Below are 16,118 nucleotides of genomic sequence, written 5' to 3'. Positions count from 1 at the left end.
AGAGAAAGCAGGAACTTGTAAGTTCAGTTGGTGGTGCCGGCCTTTTAAGAGGAACAGCTGGGTCTCCAGCAGCCTCTGTGTCACAGAGCTCCAATCTGCACTAGTTTCTATAGCCCCTATTCTTACTGCCCATAGGGACTTCTTTCCCCAGCTCTGGGACCCTGGGCTGGGGGGCTGGTGTGGGGCTGGGAACCCCTTGCTCCTCCTGGTGGCCTCCATAGAGACAGTCTCCTGATTAAAAAAGTGGCACACATGGGTGCCAGAACAGCCTGTTCTGTGCCTCTGTACCTCCTAACAGTCTCAATGTGCTTTCTTCTTTACAGCCAGCTTTCCAGCGATTTTGAATGATGGATGTAATTTTAATTGTAATTTTGATGTGGTTGTGGGAGATGCGAGTACAGGTGTTTACCTACGCTGCCATCTTCCCCCTGTCTTTTTTTTCTTTTTAAAATATGTTCTTATTGATTTTAGAGAGAAAGGGAGAGGGAAAGAAAGAGAGAAGAGAGAGAGAGAAGGAGAGAGGGAGCAACATCAGTGTGAAAGAGAAACATCAATTGTTTGCTTCCTGTATACATCCCTACTGGGGACTGAACCTGCAACCTGGCATGTGCCCTGACCAGGAATCGAACTGGCAACCTGTTGGTGCATGCACTCAACCAAATTGGCCACACTTGTCAATATATTGGTAAGACCCCCTTATGTCTTACCAATATATTGAGAATGTCTCATTATCCTTTACTAGAGGCCCAGTGAACAAAATTCATGCATGGGGGTGTATGTGTCCCTCAGCCCAGTCTGCACCCTCTCCAATCTGGGACCCCTCAAGGGATATCCAACTGCCTGTTTAGGCCCGATCCGACCTAAACAGGAAGTCAGACATCCCTCTCACCATCCAGGATTACTGGCTCCCAACTGTTCACCTGTCTGCCTGCCTGATTGCCCCTAATTGCTTCTGCCTGCCAGCCTAATCACCTCCTAACCACTCTCCTGCCAGCCTGATTGATGCCTAACTGCTCCCCTGATGGCCTGATAGCCCTTAATTGCCCTCCCTGGTCAGCCTGGTCACTCCTAACTGCCCTCCCCTGCAGGCCTGATTGCCTCCAACTGTCCTCTTGCAGGCCTGGTCAACCCTAACTGCCCTCCCCTGCATGCTTGATTGCCTCCAACTGCCCTCCCCTGCAGGCCATCTTGTGGTATCCATCTTGTGTCCACATGGGGGCGGCCATTTTGTGTGCTGGAATGATGGTCAATTTGCATATTACTCTTATTAAATAGGATAGTTGCTGAATAGTATATTTCATTATAGATGAACTGTCCTTTATTTAATCACCTGTGGTTGCATTTAGTTACTTTTTTGGGTTTTTTAGCTGCTGTTTAAGTGCTTTCCAATAAATGTTGTGTAAAATTTAAATCATTTTTATTTACTCAGGCACAGAATAATAGTAGGACTGTACAGGAACCCATGATTTTTTTTTTTTAAATGTCTTTCTTCCATTCTACTTGCTACCCCCCCTTTTTTTTTTTTTTTTTAATATGTTTTATTGATTTTGTACAGAGAGGAAGGGAGAGATATAGAGAGTTAGAAACATCGATGAGAGAGAGTCTTCGATCAGCTGCCTCTTGCACACCCCCCACTGGGGATATGCCCGCAACCAAGGTACACGTCCCTGACCGGAATCGAACCTGGGACTCTTCAGTCCCCAAGCCGATGCTCCATCCATTGAGACAAATCGGTCTCGGCAGGAACCCATGATTGAACTATCCCAACCTGCTACCATGTTTCCCCGAAAATAAGACAGTGTCTTTTATTTTTTATTTTTTTTTTAATTTTGATTTTTATACAGAGAGGAAGGGGGAGAGAGAGAGAGTTAGAAACATCGATGAGAGAGAGTCATCGATCAGCTGCCTCTTGCACACCCCCTACTGGGGATATGCCCGCAACCAAGGTACATGCCCTTGACCAGAATCGAACCTGGGACCCTTCAGTCCCCAAGCTGATGCTCTATCCATTGAGCCAAACCGGTCCCTGCTAGACAGTGTCTTATATTAATTTTTGCTCCCGAAGATGCGCTAGGTCTTATTTTCAGGGGATGTCTTATTTTTCCATGAAGAAGAATACGGTACACATTTATTGTTAAATGAAAATAAAGAAATTTATTACCTGTATACGGTACGGTAGTACGGTAGTTGTCAACACAAACCAGTCAAACTGTGAATCCTACAGTATCAAGAATTTACTCATTTATTCAATGACAATCATGTTATCATCTTCTGGAACATCATCATAACAATCCAATTCCTGAATTTCCTGGTGAATTTCTTGTGACACCATTTCTTTCAGAATCAGTGGACCAAATCTCTCATGTTTAGCAATAGCACTGTCTTTAAATGAGTACTTCTTGTCAAGGTAGCCTGCTCACAGTGCATTTGCAATGTAACTGTCAGTGATTTTCTCTCATGAATTCTTCACCCAAGTCACAACTTCTTGCAGTTTAGGTTTCACCAAGTTTCTGAGACAGAACCTAGGGGGGGCCTTATTTTCGGGGGGATGCCTTATATTTCATTCAGAAGGAAACATGTAAGTAGGTCTTATTTTCTGAGGATGTTTTATTTTCGGGGAAACACGGTAGTAGTTCTCATAGTGTAATCAGTGGATATTTGTTGGTTGAAGATTTTATGGTGGTCAATGGAGATTTCCTTTTATTGACATACTTATATTATAAATATTTACTTATATTGCAATTTTGGGATGAAGTATACTTATATTTCACTAGAACTTGTAAAACAGCAAAAAGCATAATTTGGTTGGCAGGTAGCCAAAAGTTGAGCAAGTCGTTAACTCTGAGTTACATTTTTAGAAATTGAAGGGCCATTGGAAGTAGGTGTGATCTTTTGTGGTTTAGAGAGGCTGTGGATAGAAATTGTAGTCACTTCCTTTTTTGGGGGGTGAGTGTTTTTCAGGTTTGTCATTCTTGTAGAGTTTTTAGTTTGATCTTAGTAAATTTGGTGGGGATGAAGACACATGTAGATATTAGGAGGGAGAAGCAGTAGCATGGTAACTCCTGTATTAATGAGGAATTGTCTTTGGTATTAATAGCAAACCTATTTAGTAGATGTACAGTATATAGGCAGGAATACTCGACACAGCAACCATTGAGATTCTCTGCATATTAAAGTTTTAATGTAAGAGAAATACAATTATTACCCTTTCTCCTGACCTCACAGTTTATTCATGTTTGGGCAGGTAGTGCTTCCAGCGCTACAATTATAAGTTATTTTTATTTTTATTGGTATCAGTCTGCTGTCTGGCTTTGAATAAAGAATAATTCCACATACCCTGCAAGCCAGGGTCTGCCTTACTCAGTTTATGTGTTAAATCTGGGACAAAGACATTGGGAAATTATACATTGCAAATAAGTTCTCTCCTCGCCCCACTGTTCACAGTACCTAAGATGTGGAAACAACCCGGACGTCCATGAACGGATGAGTGGATAAGCACAATGTGGTACAAACATAAAGTAGAATACTATTCAGCCTTAAAAAAGGAAGGAAATTCTGCATTATGCCTCAACATGGATGAAAAAGGCTAAATTAAATACACTAGTCACAGAAAAACAAATACTGCATGACACGAGGTATTCCATGACATGAGGTATCTAAAATAGTCATGTTTATAGAATCGGGGAGGGGAGTGGTGGTTACTAGGGCCTGAGGAGGGAGAACTCTGGAGTTACTGATAAACAGCATGAAGTTTCAGTCATGCCAGGGGAATATAAGGTCTAGATGGCTGCTATTTAACATTGTATCTCTAATAATGAAAATTGTATTGACAGGTAAGTTTGTTAAGAAGTTAGAGCTCATGTTAAAGTGTTCTTATTTAAAAGAAAAAAAAAGTTCTCCCAATTTTGTCTCCAGGAACTTACAGTTTTATTGCAAAGTTCAGTAGGGACTTCTTGCTGATTAACCAGAGCTGTGCCATACCTGTGGGAAAGCATTCCTAAAAACCCTGTCAGCTGGGGTTTGCTGATGGGGCATTTATTTGGGTCATAAGCCCATGTCTCTAAAGGGTACGTAGGGTATAAATTACAAGTGAAATTAAGACTTGCAATTTCCTTATCATCATAATGTGGAGTCAGCAGAGGCTTTTCCACATTGTGAACCTGCATTTAATGATTCTGCCTGATAAAAAGGTACAGAAGGGCAACCTTTGCTTCAGATTTTGACAGTTACACTGTCTTATTCATCAAGCTATGAGCTTAAATCATTCAGTAAAATAGGTAAATGTAAGGTTTTAGACATGGCAGAGGTTTATATTTTTTTCCGAGTAGGACATGGCTTTTTTTTTTTCAAATGAGATTGATTTTATTTCTAATTATTTTACTAATTAGTGTTTGTGATGTGTTTGACTATTTGAATACTGATAACTTTGCATTGTTTATTAAGTAAATGTAGAGAAAAATATAAATGCAGCTATTACATAAATAATTTTTTTTTTTTTTTTTTGGAATTGAGGTTTTAGTACCTTAAAGTCAAGGATTTATATGTAATATGTTTTTTTTCTCTCAAATGATTTTATTAAATGTTGAGTAGAATAAAAGACTGATAATAAATCATCCATAATGATACAGTAGAAACATGATACAGTACTTACTACCTAATTTATTAAAAAGAATATTTTGGTAAAATAGTACAACCAAAAGGCCGGTACTCCCTTATACTGAATTTTGTGTTATCATACATTTGCTTTTCCATGTATTTGCTTTTCTTACCTGATAATTTTAATGTGGGTTACAAAAGGTGATACCTACCCTCAACCACTCCCCATTATCGTTTATTTATTTTATTTTTTTTAATTTAAAAAAATATATTTTATTGATTTTCTACCGAGAGGAAGAGAGAGGGACAGAGAATCAGAATAATCGATGAGAGAGAATCATCGACAGCTGCCTCCCACTGGGGATGTGCCTGCAACCAAGGTACATGCCCCCGACCAAAATTGAACCTGGGACCTTTCATTTCATAGGCCGATGCTCTATCCACTGAGCTAAACCGGTTTCAGCCCCATTGTCATTTAATAGCTGATTATTTTTACCTGTTAGAAAGAGTTTTCCCTCATCAATTGGTGAATAAATTACCATTCCACCTAATATTGACAGAATAATATTTCTACCAAAAAGACATGTTATGGTAATATGCTACTGGTCACTTCAGTGGTCACAAATGTGAAATCATGTCTTATGTGATCCAAGATAATTTCACTTTTCCTTTTATTTCTTTTCCTTGTCTAATTGCTCTGGGGAAGACTTCCAATAATATATTGAATATAAGTGCTGAAAGAAAGCATTCTTTCCTTGTTCCTGGTATTAAAAGGAAAAACTTTCACTCTTTTTCACCATTGACTGTGATGTCAGCAGTCAGTTTTCATATGTGGCTTTTATTATGTTGAGATGGCTTCTTCTGTTTCTACTTTATTGAGTGTTTTTATCATGAAAGGGTACTACTTTTAGATTTAGTTATGTTTATTTTTCCTCAGTTGTAAAGTTAGGTTGTTAGTGATCTTTTTTAATATATGTTTGTTTATAACTATAAACTTTCCTCCAGTATTGCTTTTGCTGCATTCCATAAATTTTGGTATATTTTGTATTTGGTATGTTGGATATTTTGTTTTCATTTGTCTCAACATATTTTCTTATTTCCTTTGTGTATTCCTCTTTGACCCCATTCGTTGTGTTAGAGTGCATTGTTTATTTCCTTTTTATTTTAGATTTTCCAGTTTTCCTTTTAACTTGTCTTTTTAAGACCCAAACCAATGTAGATTTCTTCATATGCCCATTTATTTACTTTTAATGGCTATAGATTTCACCTACATTGTAGGATCATAATTTATCTACCTATAATATTTTATATTGATGGGTACCTAAAGTCTCATCCATTTTTCACTATTATAAATGCTGCGGTGAACATTAAATTTGCATATATCTTTGCTCATTTGTCAGATTATTTTCTTTGGTTAAATTTCTGAAAGTGGGGTTACTGTGTCAAAGTATGTTTTTTGTGTATTGGTATACTGGATGGGGCAAAAGTAGGTTTACAGTTGTTCGTATGAGAAACACGAATTTACTTTTATATTATTCTTTATTAATTGTATTATTTTTCATATGAACAACTGTAAACCTACTTTTGTCCCACCCCATATCTGTTTTTATTAATATGTTTAAGTATTTATATGCATGCTATATATATATATTTTATTGACTTTTTACAGAGAGGAAGGGAGAGGAATAGAGTTAGAATCCCTTAACCGGAATTGAATTTGGGACCCTTTTGTCCATAGTCTGATGCTTTATCCACTGAGCCAAACCGGTTAGGGCTGTATGCTATATTTGATACCTGTAGCTTTCATAATACCAGCTGACCATTCAGCACTTTCATTAACATTGTGTGTTGTACCCATTTGCTCATGCCCTCATCAACATGAATTGATTTTAGTTTTGAGATGGTGGAAAAGATGAAGGTAATACAGGTCCTTAAGGGGATGAGTGGGTAAGTGGTCACATTATGAAACCTTTTAATGTTAATTCTAGCAAATACTTGTAGGATGGTTCAGAATAGGAAAGGATTAGGGAGAGATAACAAAGGGTTAATGTAGGGAAACCAGTTGAGAAGCTGCTTTGGTAGTTTGGCAAGTCAGTAGGGCCTAAAATAGAGTAGGAGATGTTGGGATTGACTAGATAAGAAGAGTAAAATAGGAAATTACCTGCTCTGACATAGAAATTAAAATACAAATCTCTCAACTCTGGTGGTACTTTTTTATTCTCTAGTGATTCATAATCCTGCAAATAAATAAGATTCACCTACATAGATTATCCTTTGAGTTTCTGACTTAATTTGATACAGGGAACAGCATGTGTATTTGTAAAGAAAAGCTTTATAGGTGATTCTAATATGTCGCCAGGACTGAGAATCCTCTGTCAGCTCCTAAAATTGGTACATATCTGCTGTAGTAAAGAAAAAGTGTGTTCTCTTGGGGCGAAAATAAAAGTTTTAACTATGATTTATAAAAGGTGTGTTGTAATAGACAGTGTGTTGTAGTTGTTAAGTAGACTGAGTTGTAGTTGTTAAATAGGTGGAAAATAAGGCAGAAGGCAAAGAGCTCTCAACGAATACTGAATAAATACATTGGATCTTTTAGGCTTAGGGTGGGAGTGTGTGTCATCTGAACACTTTATGGAAAAGATAGCATTTGAAATAGAACTGAAAGGGTAGAGGATACTGATATAAAGGTGAATGTCAGAAGCAGATAGAATAGATTATGCAAAGGAAAAGAAAGTGTGGCATTTGTCTGGGAAACTCTAAATCTAATTTAGTTAGTTTATTGGTGCATTTTTTTTTTTTTTTTCAGAGATAAGGAGGGAAAGACCACCCAATTAAGGAGTCAGAAGTGTATTCTTCAGGGAAAAGATAGTTATATAAAGTATTGAGTAGTTCTAGTCTAATGTGAATAGAAGAAAAGAGTGATTGTGGTTTAGGGAAGGAACACTGTTGAGCCTCCAGCTAGCTTTTAGGAGATTTGAAAATGTTCTTGATGCCATCAGTCATTTTGAAGACCATGAACCGATTGCTTCATGGCCTCATCAAGTGAGAGGAAGGTGGGTATTCTTATACAGTTGAGAATTTATTTCTTCACTTACTTGAATCCTCATATAATCTTGAAGTACAAGCCATTAGCTAATTAAACTGTTTTGTGAGACAGTTCTTCAGTTGATTTAATGAGAACAATCCTATTAGTCTTCTTATTAAAAGCTGAAATTTGATATGTTTCATGAATCAAATATAAGCACCATGAAGTGCTCTAAGGAAAACACAAAACTTTGAATAGCTACTTTTTAATGAATGTGTGGAACTTCAAAATGTTAGGTGATGATGACTAGATTGAAAATACAGTTGGGAGAAAAACTGATGTGGGCAGAGTTGAAAACCAAGTAGTTTGAAAAATGTAAAACATCTTCTACTTTTTCAGGAGTGTGTTTGCCGAAGTAGAATCAAGGATGATTATTTTTAAATTTGGTAATTGGTCCATAGCTTATGACTTTTCAGAATAGATATGAAAGGAAAATAATTTTCATTGAATGCTTAAGGTGTGTCCTAAATGTTGTCTTTACAGATTACCCTGGGTTTTTTACTCTGCCCTCCATGAAGTGAGGATGGAGAAGGGTTTTGAAATATAATGTCTTTAAAAAACTTACACGGTTTTTAGTTTGTTTAGCGTTTACCTGAGAAAATAAAATCAATAGAGATGACAATGGAATATACCATTATTTACATTGTAGAGGCAGTGATAGCTAAAGGGGGACAGTTTTACAGAGAATATACTATTTAAATCCAGTTGTCATCTTCTGTGTTCTTAAGGGAGATAAAGTTTGAATGGAGGAGAAGACATCTGATTATGTAATGTGATTCGTTTGAATTACACGTATGGAAATACGTACAAGTGAGAATGGCATCCACTCCCTGCTCCAGTCTCAGTCAGAGCAGCTCTTTTGTTCTGTTTTAAATACTGAAGATTGTTTATATTTCTTTTTAAAATGAGTTCTGTGGTCAAGAGGGCTGAGAAGAAAAAAATGTTTAAAACCTACTCTGATACACTCCAGATGGCAAGCATTTCAATTAGGAAAGTGTTCATTTAAAATTGAGGGACATTTGATGATTGGGTTCTGGATGTTGTCATATTGTAAATGACATTACCTTGCCAGTGGAGAAACTAGGAACAATAAAAAAATGGGGAATGTGTAGACATACCCCTGTAAGGGGTGGTCACTGAAGACAGCAATGTTGGGAGACTAATGAGATTGGTGGGAGCGAAGGAAATATACGCCTAAACCTATGTTTTAACTGTAAAATTAGGGGGTCGTCTTATACGCCGGAAAACATGGTAACCGGACGGTTTCTCTGGCTGCCGGTCTGTTAAACCTAGTTCACCAGAAGGCTCATGTTCCCCAGGGAAGAGGTTGAAAGAAGTGGGCAGTGTGTTTTGGCCACTGTGGAGATACTCAATTGTGGGTCAGAGAGTAACTGTCTAGTCATGCTGTGAGCAGGAAAGTATAAACACGTTGCCTTACTGCTATATTAATTCATACAATGTCTGTTTCCAGAGACAAGTTGCCTTAACTCAGAATAAGAAAACAGATGGGTGTTCAAGTTAAAATACTGGCTGTAGGACATAAGCCTTAATATATATGCACTGTACATTTTAGAAGTTATACTAATTGTAATTTATTGTATATAAACTATCTTTTAATTGATTTCTAGAGAGAGGAAGGGAGAGGAAGAGGGAGAGGGAGGAAAAGAGAGAGAAAAAGAGAGACATCGAAGGTGAGAGTGAAACACTGACTGGCTGACTCCTACATGCCTTGTTGGCTGTTAAGAATTTAAAGTGAGGGCTGCCTGGCTCCCCACTCTCCTTAATTTATCTACTTCCTCAGGGGCAATCGCTGTGTAGCCTCAGGAGTTTGCAAGGTACATGGTACATCTCTTAATCATCATATTATTCAGCAGAATTTAGTAGGAACATTCTATTTTCCCATGCTTGATAACATGGGTTACTATAATGTCTAATAAAGGAATAATTACTGTTGGTAAGAGAATTAACATACAGTGATATAGGCTCTGTGAATGAAAACATTTAATCTTTTGTTGAATGTTTAAGAGATAAATATGATTCTGTTTGATGCCAATCTTGTGTTTGTTTTTTTCCTTTGACTTTATCCCTTTTTCATTTCTTATTATAATTGTTTATTTAGCATTTTCTCTTAAATCTGTCTCCTTTTACCTTAATGTCATCTGCTTCTTCCTTTCTCCACTATCCGCTGCTAGATTGTTTTTATTCATTTTTATTGGGTTATTATAAAGGATAAACTCAGAGGCAGCCAAATATAAAAGATGCACAGAGCAGGGTATTGGGGATGCGGGCAGTACAGAGAGCTGGATCTTATCCCCTTTACTGAGCACTGCCCAGGAGCCTGTAGATGTGTGGAAAGAGAATGGACTTTGGAGCCAGAGAGCTATGTATTCAAATTCCAGTTCTGCCACCTAATAGCTGTTTGAGCTATCAAATTATTTAACTTTTTAAAAATACATTTTATTGATTTTTTATAGAAAGGAAGGTAGAGGGATAGAGTTAGAAACATTGATGAGAGAGAAACATCTATCAGCTGCCTCCTGCATACCCTCCACTGGGGATGTGCCTACAACCAAGGTACATGTCTTTGACCAGAATTGAACCTGGGACCCTTCAGTCTGCAGGCTGATGCTCTATCCACTGAGCCAAACCTATTAGGGCAAATTATTTAATTATTGCTTTAGTTTCCCTGTCTGTAAAATGGGAATGGTAATATCCAGTTCCTAGGATTAGTGTGAAGTCCGAATGAGATAATACAAAGGTGAGGTGTTTGACACAAAAAGGCTCTCAACAAATTGTAGTCTCCACTACCAAATGTTGAATGGAGGCATGATGGCTGTACCCAGCTTGATGGGAACCTTTCTCTATAGATATTCACCACCTGGTCCTTTTTACTCAAGAAGAAGACAGGGCTATTTTTAGTTTTGAAACAAGACTCTGAAGCAGAAGTAATGACTTCTTCCCTATTACGTATTGGGAGGTTTAGGTTTTAAGGGTTGGTAATAATAATTAATAATAAGGGTTGGTAGTAATAGTGAAATGGCAGGTAGAAAGGAAAGATCAGCAAGAAAACTCTGATTTAAAATATCCAGCAATATCTATTGAGAGACATAAAATGACCACCACTTTATAAAACAAATATGATCAAGTTGCACTATGTAGTATATGAAAGAATAATCAACCATAGTTAGCTTCTTTATTTCAGGGAGGTAGAAATCATTAAATAATAGGAAAAGGTATTATTAATATAACACATCAATTACAAAAAATATAATTGTTTTTTGCAGATTATTAAGATGTATTTGATGAGATTCAACATTAGTCCCAAGTAACATTATTTTAAGAGTAGAATTGGAAAGAAAATACCCTTAATGTAAGAAAAAATATATGATTCTTCCAATTTCATTCTTTTTTTTTTTCTCTTCAAAATAGTTTTAGCTATTCCAGTTTGTTTGCCTTTTTATATAACTTTTGGAATCATTGTTTTCTATACCTAAAGAAATCTGTTATGATTTTGATTAAAATTACTTAAAATTTATAAAATGAGTTTGGACTTTTAAATGAATTGGGGAGAATTGATATATTTTCTGTTTAGTCTTCCATTGCATGAAGACAGGATATCTCTATTAATTTAGCTATTAGTTGATTTGAAGAAAACATTGTTTCTTAGATTTCAGCATACAGCTTCTGTATGTGTTTTGTTACATTTATGCTATTTATTTAATTTTGGGAGAGATGATTATAAATAGCATTGTTCTTTTTAGTTTTTCAATTATATTTTGCTAGTATATAAAAATAAAGTATATTTTTATTTGTTGATTATGTATTTGTGACCTTGCTAAACTGATGCTTTAGATCTGGACTGTTATTTCCCTTGGTATTTTTATATAGATAACTATGTCATCTTTGAACAGGGACAGTTTTATTCCTTTCCAGTCTATGCCTTTTTAATTTGTTTTTCTTGCTTTGTTGCATTGTAAGACTTATGCTGTTATGTTTAAACAGAAACATTAAGAGTGGAAATCCTTGTCTGGTTCCTTAGGAACAAGGATTGTGTTTTTCACATTAAATGTGACATTACCTGGAGATTTGTAGATTGTTTTTATCAAGTTGAGGCAATTCTCTTTTGGTCATCTTAGTTTTCATCACGAATGGATGTTAACTTTTGTTTCCAACTGTATTGTGGATTTCTCTCTTTCTCCTTTCGCTTCTGTCACTTTTTGCTTCCTGTATGCTATTATATATATACAGTTTAGACTGTTATATCATCTTAATGACCTTATTTATTTATTTATTTATTTTTTAAAAAATATTTATCTTATTGATTTTTTACAGAGAGGAAGGGAGAAGGATAGAGAGTTAGAAACATCGATCAGCTGCCTCCTGCACACCCGCTACTGGGGATGTGCGTGCAACCAAGGTACATGCCCTTGACTGGAATCGAACCTGGGACCCTTCAGTCCATAGGCCGACACTCTAGCCACTGAGCCAAACTGGATAAGGCAATTTTCTTTACTTTTTTTTTTTTTTTTTTAATCTTTGAAAGAGCTTTTATTTTTGTCTCAATAGCATTTTACACTCAATGAGTATCATCCAAAAGCCACACCGACATTTCTTCAGCATGGCGTTTTTCTTTCTGGAGGAGAGAATAGGAGGGAGAGGAGGGAAAACAGGGTCCTATGGGAGTCTCAGAAATGCCTGAGACTGTATGTGGCTTCCCTGAGGTTCCCAACTTGTCCTAGAAGATTTCAAGTGAGGGGTTGTGGGCTGCAGCTCTCTAGTGCACAGTCCTCTCTTTTTGGCGATGATAATTGTAGGGAAAGAAGCGGACACGCATGCTGATTTCACGAGCTGTCTTCAGGATCTCAACAGCCTTGCTATGCTCAATATCTTGGAAATCCACATCATTTACAGCTAGGACTTGGTCCCCTTCCTGAAGTCCTGCTCGATGTGCGTCAGAGTCTGGGATCACCTTGGAGATGAAGATGCCTAGCTGGGAGGCCTTTCCTCCTCTGATGTTAAATCCCAACTGAGCTCCAGGGGGCTTCTTTAGTGTGACGGTTCGTGGCAGAAACTGGGTCAACTCATTGTTGTAGTCTGGGTGGTATACTCTCTCATGAGGAGGAATCCATGCTGGGGGATTCTCATAGGGAGGCAGGAAAACCACTGGGTAGTCATCATAAGGAATTCTGCTGTCCATCTCTGGCAAGGCTCTGCCAACAAGGCCTCGGCCAGCGCAGGTTCCGCGCGCCGCCAAATCAGCCTGAGCAATTTTCTTTACTTTTAAATCATCACCTGAGGATATGCCTTTATTTTAGAGAGAGAGAAAGAAACATCAATCGGTTGCCTCCCATGCACGCACCCACTAGGACCAGGAATCCTACTGGCAACTTTTTGGCGTAAGGGATGATGCTCCAACCAACAGCCACCCAGCCGGGGCAGCAATTTTCTTTTTTATCATCACATAGGTCCCTGAGATGCTGTTCATTTTTAAAATAAACTTTTCTGTGTTTGAATGGGATAATTTCTTTTGATCTTTTAGTTCACCGAATCTTTTCTCTGTCACCTCCACTTTGCTGTTGAGTCCATACACTTAGTTTTTCATTTTAGCTATTATATTTTTCAATTAAAATTTTTTTCATTTGAAACAATTTTTTTAAATATCTTTTCTTGGCAGATTTTTCTCTTTTTCCGTGGGTTTCAAGGATGTTCCTGATTGCTTATTAGAGCATTTTAATAAAAGCTGCTTTAAAGTCTTTGTCAGTTAATGCCAACATTATGAATGCCAGCATTTGTGTCTGTTGACTCACTTCCCTTATGAGTTAAAATTTTATTTCTTTTTTTATATGCCACATTATTTTAGACTGTCCCCTGGAGATTTGAATATTATGAGATCTTGTTTAAATCCTGTGCAGAATGTTGGTATTTTTATTTTGGCAGGCTACTGATCTGGTTAGATTCAGGCTGCAAGTTCTGACCTGCCTCCTTTGGGTGGTGGGTTTCAATGCCACTTCAGTTTTCAAAGCCTTTGCAGTGCTCTTTAGAGCTTTCCCAGTGCGTGGTTTGAGACCCGGCTGATGGTACAGCAATTAGCTCTGTTTTCAGAAGCATCTCTATTTTGTGTTATGAACAGCTTTATGGGGCTACTTTCTGGGTCTTCGTTGGGAATCCTCTCTTTTGGTCCTCTAGCTGGAAAACGGGGGTTTAGTTACTTGCTCTGCTGCACATTTCTATGACAGTGCCCGTGTTTGGGGCTAAATGGCAGGAGGATGCAGAGGAAAAAAGCCTTGTGGTTTGGCTCCACCTTCTCTGGACCACAGCTTTACCCTTAAGAGAGGAAAATGCCTTTTCCCAAGAATTTTGGCTTCTATAAAACGAGCTCATGGATCACCTGGTGGTCTAGGATGTGAGAGGACAGGAAGGAGGAAAGAAGGTGGGTATTTGTACTCTTTGAGCACTGTTCCATGAGCCAGAATTAGAGGGCTTCTCCTGGAGCACTCTTGTGTTTATGCTCTGGTGGTCACTTTCCTGGTGACACGTGTTTTCCTTAGAGATGTGCAGGTGTTATAGCTATGCACCAGGCCATTTACAGCAGGGAAATGTCAGCAAAACAGTAAAATGAGGTGGTTCTAATAACAATGATAGACATAACTATTTTTCTGAGTTATCAATAAACAGAATTATCAAGATATTAGGAAATTGCCAGGCCAACGTGGCTCAGTGGTTGAGCATCAACCTATGAACCAGGAGGTCATGGTTCAATTACCAATCAGGGCATAAGCCTGGCTTGAGGGCTCAATTCCCAGGTGGGGGGAGAGGGGGGCTGCAGGAGGCAGCCGATCATTGATATTTCTATCTCTATCTCCCTCTCCATTTTTCTCTGAAATCAAGAAAAATATATTTTAAAATAAATAAATGACATTTAAAAAATAAAGATAATAGGAAATCTTACTGCCTTCATTAATAATCTTGAAAGGGAAAAAAGAGAACTACTTATCTGACCTGAAGGATTATTTCAAAGGATTTTATAATATTAACTAAAAAATTTTTAAAGATTAAAAATGTCAAAATCTTTCTTTTGAAAAATATTCATTAAACCAGTGGTTCTTAATTGCACGATCATCAGAATCCCCGAAATTCTGAAAACAGATTTCTGGCCCGCTCCAAGGAGTGTTTGAATCGGCAGGTCTGGAGTCGGGCATAATAATTTGCATTTCTCACAAATTTCCAGGAAATGATGATGATGCTGGTCCCAGGACCAATCCATGAAAGAGCTACCACTTTACACAAATGAATGGACCCTCAAGCTTTTAAGGTTTTGACAAAAAAATTAAAAGTTATATAACAATTGCCATTTAAAATTTTTTATTTTTAAATTATAGTTGACATTCAGTATTACTTTATACTAGAAGCCTGGTGCATGAATTCACACACCAGTGGGATCCTTCGTCCTGGCCTGCAGGATTGGGCCGAAACCAGCTCTCTGACATCCCCTGAGGGGTCCCAGATTGCGAGAGGGCGCAGGCCAAGCCAAGGGACCCCACTGGTGCAAGGTCGAGGTCCTGGAGGGATGAGGAAGTTGGCCAGCTGGGGAGAGATAGAAGGAGGCCTCCAGGGCATGTCCAGCCCATCTCACTCAGTCCTGATTGGGTGGAGCCCAGCAGCAAGCTAACCTACCAATCAACTGTCTGCCCCCTGGTGGTCATTGCACATTATAGCTAGCAGTTAAGCAGCCTTAGCATATCATGCTTTGATTGGATGAATGGACAACTGGACACTTAGCATATTAGACTTTTATTATATATAGGATTTGTTGTTTTTTCTATTGATTGTGAAGATTATTTTTATGGTTATAGTTTGCTTGGTCATTTTTATAGTTCTACACTACTATGCAAAGCAAGGACTGCTTGTATTAAAAGCCAGTTTTATAGAGTTCTTTAATACCATTATGTATATTATTTAGAAAAAGGAGTTTTAGTTTTGGATTTGTAGAAGGGGATCAGGAATGTCATGAGCTCAAGTCTTTATCAGGTTGTTCTTTGGTTTAAAACCCTTTAATGGCTTTTTGTTGTGATTAGAATAGACCAGAATTCTTAATGTCATCTGACCCTTGCCTATATTTTCAGCTCTTCATCTTCTTCTCATAGCATTATGTATCTTTTTCTTTTTAGCAGGTCTGACTTAAAATATGTAGTAATTGTGTAATTAGCCATGTGATATTTTTCAGAATGAACCTATATTGTTCACTGCTGAATGCTCAGCACCTAGCACAGTGCTATGGTCATAATATATGCTCCATATTTGTATGACTAGATGAATAAATAGAATCGCATCACATGCTTATTCATACATGGATATATTTTTTTTTCTTTGAAAAAGAATGATTGCTTTCCCAAAATTCTCAAAGAATACAATACCGGTAATTTAAAAAAGGATCTCA

At 37.6% G+C, this 16,118-nt stretch overlaps 2 protein-coding genes across 2 annotated transcripts in view; one reads left to right on the top strand and one right to left on the bottom strand.

Annotated features, from left to right (window-relative positions):
- METAP1 (methionyl aminopeptidase 1) overlaps window positions 1-16,118 on the top strand; it is a 66,749-nt gene that overhangs the window by 11,373 nt on the left and 39,258 nt on the right. The window lies entirely within an intron of this gene.
- On the bottom strand, window positions 12,203-12,940 carry LOC311610007 (PDZ domain-containing protein 11). Its single transcript, XM_084860816.1, has one exon. It carries the CDS (start codon window positions 12,876-12,878, stop codon window positions 12,456-12,458), a length of 423 nt encoding a protein of 140 aa, XP_084716942.1. The 5' UTR covers window positions 12,879-12,940; the 3' UTR covers window positions 12,203-12,455.

The sequence above is a fragment of the Pipistrellus hanaki genome (genome assembly GCF_964339955.1).
Source record: "Pipistrellus hanaki genome assembly, chromosome: 1".
Lineage (NCBI taxonomy): Eukaryota > Metazoa > Chordata > Mammalia > Chiroptera > Vespertilionidae > Pipistrellus > Pipistrellus hanaki.
Note: the sequence above shows the minus strand (reverse complement) of the source record. Positions and strands in the feature narration are given on the sequence as shown.

What these genes read in the sequence shown, in the direction of transcription:
- LOC311610007 (XM_084860816.1), bottom strand. Translation starts at nt 12,878, where the DNA reads ATGGACAGCAGAATTCCTTATGATGACTACCCAGTGGTTTTCCTGCCT.